Source organism: Meles meles, chromosome 7 (genome assembly GCF_922984935.1).
Source record: "Meles meles chromosome 7, mMelMel3.1 paternal haplotype, whole genome shotgun sequence".
In the NCBI taxonomy this organism is placed as follows: Eukaryota; Metazoa; Chordata; class Mammalia; order Carnivora; family Mustelidae; genus Meles; species Meles meles.
In genome coordinates, this window is record NC_060072.1 from 144,025,296 (window position 1) to 144,031,295 (window position 6,000).

Consider the following 6,000-nt stretch of genomic DNA (forward strand, 5'->3'; position numbering starts at 1 on the left):
ATTTGTCCCTGGCGACCACTGATCTCTTTACTGTCTCCATAGTTTTGCTTGAGACAGAGTGTCCTGCAGTTGAGATCAGACAGTATGGAGCCTTTTCAGACTGGCCTCTTGGACTCAGCGATAGGCATCGTAGGCTCCTGTATGTATTTCCCAGCTTGAAAACGCATTTCTGTTGAGTGCTGTATAATATCCCAGCGTGCAGATGGCCTCGTCTCCTGAAGGATGTCGTGGCCACATGCAAGTTGTAGCAAATATGAATGCAGCTGTTAGAAACATCCACGGGCAGGTGGCTGGGGCGTAAGTTTTCCGCTCCTTTGGATAAACCCCAAGGAGCACAGCTGCTTCATCACACGGGAAGACTCTGTGTGGTTTTGTAAGAATCTGCTGTGCCAGTTGGCATTCCCGTTCTGATAAGTTTTTAAAATTTGATGTACCTATTAAAGTCAGGAATGCAAAAACATTGAGGAATTTTTTTAAATTTATTCTTTAATTAGCAAACCTGGGGGGAAGCCACGTTAGGACTGAGACCAAGGCGGAGACCCAAAGATTAGTTGGTTTTTCCTCGTCAGACTGGAGACAGTGGAGACACAGTTCCGCCTCTGGAGATGCTGTTTACTCTTCAAATCCTGATCCCAGGTAGGGGGTTGCACACAGGCTTCACTTCATCCAAGGACCTAGCTCCAGCGCTTTCACGGCGTCCTCAAGTTTGAGCATCACTCGTTCCTGTTGCTGGTACTGCCATTTGGCCACGGACTGGAGCATCCACCTGGCCCTGAGCTTGTACAAATAAGAGTCATAAGCCACGACTTCCATGAGGTCCGAAGGTTCCAGAACCTTTAGCTCAAGCGTGACTTTGCTCACTCGCTCGATGTACGGGATTTGAGATCCTGCTGGGCCGAGCAGAGCCTCCAAGAGCTGCGTCTGGACCAGCAACAACTTGGGATCTTTCAAGTCTTCCGGACTGTCTACCCACGGTGGAATATCTTTTCGTTCCGGTAGCGTCCCCATCTGGATCGCCTCAAAACTAATCACACTCCGACCTGGGCTAGGCCTGAGTCACCGGGGCCTCTGCGCCAGAGGCAACATTGAAGAATTTTTAAAGAGAAGGACAATGATCCAGTGTGCCAGGAGAGGCCTGGGTGGCTCAGTCGGTTGGGCATCTGCCTTCAGCTCAGGTCATGATCCCGGGGTCCTAGGATAGAGTCCCACATGGGGGGGGAGGGTCCCTGCTCAGTGGGGAGCCTGCTTCTCCCTCTCCTTCTGCCTAGTGCTCCCACTACTTGTGTTCTCTCTTCCTTTAATACATAAATAAAATAAGATCTTAAAAAAATAAAATGCACCAGTAGTTGGGACAGGATTCTTCCTCATAGGAGCTCTCTATATCGTCGCTTATAAACACCCTTTTCTCCCCAACTCCCTCCCTTGTCCACGTGCTCCTGTGCCTTACTTTGCCAGACCACCCCAAAGGCCAGCTTTGTCAGAGTCCCTGTTTTGTCCCCAACACACAGTCACAGTCGGCCAGCAAGAATGGCCTTATTTTACAAGGACATTGACCTCAAAGTGAATTTTTAAGAGATGCCTTAAGCTCCCACTCCCACCTCGTTCTTCCAGAAAAATAAACATCCATTAAAGATTCACTTTTTTGTGTGCAGGTAGGGTCCAGAAGTCAGCATTTAAGATGCAGGCCTCCCTGGAAGGGAAAGACACACCACCATAAACACTGTCCTGTGGTCACCTGTATCAGGATACGCTAACCTGTCCCCTTCTGTAGCCCTGAGAGAGGAGGCATGCTGGTGGCCTTCAAAAGACAAGAATCAGAGATTTGGAGGGTTGCCAGGCTGGTTCGAGGAAGATACAGCCGAAGATACAGCCGGGATCCGCAGGACGGCAGCAGACAGCTCAGGGGGAAGCTAGCCTGGGAGAGAGACTGGGGAGAAAATTTTGGAGCAAAAGAGCAACATTGTTGCTTTAACTCTGGGCTGGTCAAGGACCGTTCCTAGGAGGTGCCCCTCATCTTTACAGTTCCTCCCGGGAGTTTCTGGCTGTCTCTCTCTATTCAAACCCAGAGCAGTCGGGAGCCCAGAGCACCATCCTTGCCAGGTGGGGGTAGGGGAGCACCAAGCATACTGGCCTTTGGGGTGGCCGCCCTGACGTCCCCTGGCACGGGGCCAAGCTGTTGCCAGGAGTCATAAATCAGCCCTTTCAGCCTGTTGCGGTGAAGGTGGCGTGCAGTGACTTTTCCCAGCCATGCCTGCAGTGCCCAGCTGAGCTCCTGGCTAGTTAGACCCAGAGGAGCCAGGGAACAGCCTGGTAAAGATTGTGTTCTCTGCAACGCATCCAGAGAACACACGGGTCTGGTTTGGGCGAAGCTGAGAGTCTCCTGTCTTGGTATTTTGCTGCCTAGATCAAGCCGACGGTATCTAACGTGTAGTCCTCTCTCTTCGCCTGAATTTGCTGAGAATATGTCGCAAAGCAGCCCTGCCGAGCATCTTCCCGTCTGCTCTAGGGAAGGGGGAAAGAGAGCCCATTCAAGATACAGACGCCCTGGGCTCCCCAGGACCTGTCAGCGATCACCTTCCCAAGAGCATTTAAAAGAACTTGCAGCGAAAGTTCCTGAACTCAAGAATGGGGAGCCGTACCTAGTTATCAATCCTTCTGGGGTATTAGGAGAATGTCCTCAGGGTAATCTGGGCCCATTCCCCTATGTTAGGGAGGATGCACGCCATGGTTATAGCCACAGCCCAAAGCTCGGTGGTGTAAGACAGCAAAGGCTCACTTCTCGCGTCAAGTAGCCGTCCTGGGGCCGCTGGCGTGCGCTGCTGAGACGCCCGGACCTCCACAGGGACACAGCCCCGCGCCACAGGCAATGTGGAGACACACATACCAGCTCTTGAAGCTGTCTGGCTGGAGCTTCAGCGACGGCCACTCACGTCTCTCTGGCTGGAGAAAGTCGAAGTAAGATTGTTTGCTCTGCTGAGAGTGCCGAAGGAGGACAGCAAACGTTTGTCGAAGGATGCGCCCTCTTGGTGGCTGGAAGACACAGACCTCATGCTCCTTTGGGCTGGCAAGAGGGGACCTGGGCAAACAAAGGGGCAAGGGTTGCCTCTGGACCAGAGCAACATACTTTTCCAGGTTTCCTTTATTTTTTCTCCTGCTCCTTCTCTTCTTCTTCTTCTTTTTGCATTTTTTAAAAAGATTTTATTTATTTATTTGACAGACAGAGATCACAAGTAGGCAGAGAGGCAGGCAGGGAGAGAGGCTGAATCAGGCTCCCCGCTGGGCAGAAAGCCCGATGCAGGGTTCGATCCCAGGACCCTGGGATCATGACCTGAGCCGAAGGCAGAGGCTTTAAACCACTGAGCCACCCAGGTGCCCTTCTTTTTGCATTTTTTAAATGGAAACAAATTTCGCCTAAGATATACATTTTTTCCATCTTAAAGCATCCAGGCCCCTGGTGTTTGCATGTTCACGAAGTTGCAACCATCATGCTACCTAGTTCCAGAACGTTTCCAGCACCCTCCAAAAGAAATCCTGTGGCTAAGGAGTCACTCTGCACTCCCTACCCCAGCTCCTACAGACTGCTGATCTGTGTCTAGGACTGTTCTGGACACCGTGGGTAAATGGAATCGTACAAAATGTAGCCTTTCGTGCCTGGCTTCTTTCATGTAGCGTGATGTTTTCAAGGTTCATCCCCTTGGCCACACAGAGCTGGCTTCACCCCTTTTATGGGTGTGTAACATTCCCCGGAGGGGATAAAGCACAGATACACGGACATTTGTCGACCGACATTTGGGTTACTGCTACTCTTTGCCTGTTACGAATCGCACTGCCACGGGCATTCATGGATAAGTTTTTGTTCGTACCTATGTATTCTGTTCTCTCGGGCGTGTACTTAGGAGTGGAATGATTAGATCGTACGGAAACCCTCAGTCTAACTCTCGGAGGACCCGCCAGACTGCTGGGCACAGTCATTCGGATTCCCACCAGCAGCGTGGGAAGGCTCCAATTCTCGCACCTTCTCGCCCACCGATTTTCTGTGTCTTTGATCACAGCCTTGAGAACGTGAGGAGGCATCTCAGTGTGGGTCTGATTTGCCTTCCACTGGTGACCGCTGACGTCCAGCATCTTGTCATCCGCGTTATTTGTGAGTCGTTTCTGGAGCAACGTTCCAGAGCTGGCATTGTGTCAAGAGCTCTCTCCCGCGGCTCCGGGACCACATTAGCCGCCTGAAAATCCGGAGAATGGGCTTCTTCCGTGCAGGCTGGCAAGTGTGCGCGCCGCTCGGGGCAAGCCCCCAGCACCCCCAGCAGCCGCACGTCCTCCCTGGGGAAGGAGTCTCTCCTGTGTTCCTCTTTCAGGGTCTCTGAAGGGACGGTCAAGCAGCTGTGCCCTCTGGTCTTGGTAGTTCTTCAAACCCAGTTTCATTTCTGCCTATGAAGGTCTAGAATACTCCCGGCTCTATTTAAAACCATTTCAAGCCCAATATGACTACGAGGCTCCTGGTTTCCCCAGGGAAACTGCCTTTTGCAGCGACACCTGCTTCCCCGATGCATGTGGATGTCCGGTGTTTCCGGCATCTTCTCTTCAAGAGATTTTTCTTTCTCCGTCGGCTCGTTTTGGCATACTTGTTGAAAATCAGCTGGCTGTTAGGGCAAAGGCTTATTTTTGGACTCTGAGTCCTGTTTGCTGACTTACATGTCCATCCCTACAGCCCTGTCCTGTCACCTCGGTTAATGCAGTTTTGCAACAAGGTTTGAAACTGTGACGCGTGAGTCCTCCCGCTGGGTTCTTGATCTTCAAGACCGTTTTTGCATTATCTGGGGTCCCTCATGTTTCTCTATGCATTTGAGGATTGGTTTGACAATTTCTGCAAAGTAAGAGTGACCCTGATTCTGACAGGGATTGTGTCGAGTGTGAAGACCCGTGGGGAGATTCGTGCATCTCAAACAATCTTCCGGCCTAGGGCAGACCCGTGACTCTTGGACCACTTCGAATTCTGAAGGAAGGTGTCCAACACCTGCCCACTTAGCAAGGGTCCGGCAGGGAACTCCAGCATGCCTCGCCGGAGTACTGAGGAGGGAACTGGCTGATTTGGGGGTATTTGCGAAGCATGCATTTTTCTGGGCTGCTCGAATTCTCTACGGTGGATCACGGCATCCAAACGCCAGATGACTTCTCCAGGTCAGATGTAATTTGGTGACCACAGACTTTTTCCGGAGACATGGTCAGACATCACTCAGATTCTTGATGTTGGCAGAAGAGGGTACAAGGAGAAGACCTCTGCATCCCACCCCAGGGGAATTCAGTGGCCACAAGCTCCTTGAGATGTAAAGGACTCCACCAGAGCCTGGGGAATGCGGGTGCAGGGGGTTGGGGGCATTGGGTAGAGCTATGCATCCCAGCCACTCACCTCCACTCCAGAGCTGGGCAGGGGTGTTCAGGGGGAAGGGCCCAGTGGGGGCCGTTTCAGCAAATCTCAATCCGTGCTCAAGCATGGAGGACGTAGGAGACTAACCTGGGTGCAGGTGTCCTTGAAGAAAGTCAGGAGCTGAGGGACCAGCACTTCAACTTGCAGGATTTAAACCAGTGGTGGGGCTGGGACAGGGGCAGCGGCTCCTAATCGGAATTCTTGAACAGCAAAATAACACATAGAACAAGTTCTTGGGGGTGGGGTGGGGGAGAAGGAGTATGCTTTGTTTCCTGAAGCTGGGAATACCAGCCCAAGCCATGCTGTGGGGTTTTGAGCTTCTGTATTTATTTCAGCGGCTCACACCTCCTTCTCTGCAGCCTTGGGCGGAAGAGGCTCCGCTCGAGGAAGGGCAGACAGAGCACAGGGCATTGAACTGGGAAAGTCCAGCATGTTCTGGAAGGGGGGAGGGGCCCAGCATTTACTGGGTCCTTTGGAAATAAAGAAGAGGAGCCTATCACGAGTTCCTGGCCTACAACTGAAGAGGGGCTTCCTCCTTTGACCATAAGGGAAAGGGAGCCCAAGAGAGAAGG

General features: G+C 52.0%; 1 protein-coding gene across 1 annotated transcript; it reads right to left on the reverse strand.

The window, feature by feature from the left end:
* Positions 1-657: 657 nt before the first annotated feature.
* On the reverse strand, positions 658-1,008 carry LOC123945919 (developmental pluripotency-associated 5 protein-like). The gene has a single exon (XM_046010898.1). The coding sequence runs from the start codon at positions 1,006-1,008 to the stop codon at positions 658-660; it is 351 nt and encodes a 116-aa protein (XP_045866854.1).
* Positions 1,009-6,000: the final 4,992 nt, after the last annotated feature.

What these genes read in the sequence shown, in the direction of transcription:
- LOC123945919 (XM_046010898.1), bottom strand. Translation starts at nt 1,008, where the DNA reads ATGGGGACGCTACCGGAACGAAAAGATATTCCACCGTGGGTAGACAGT.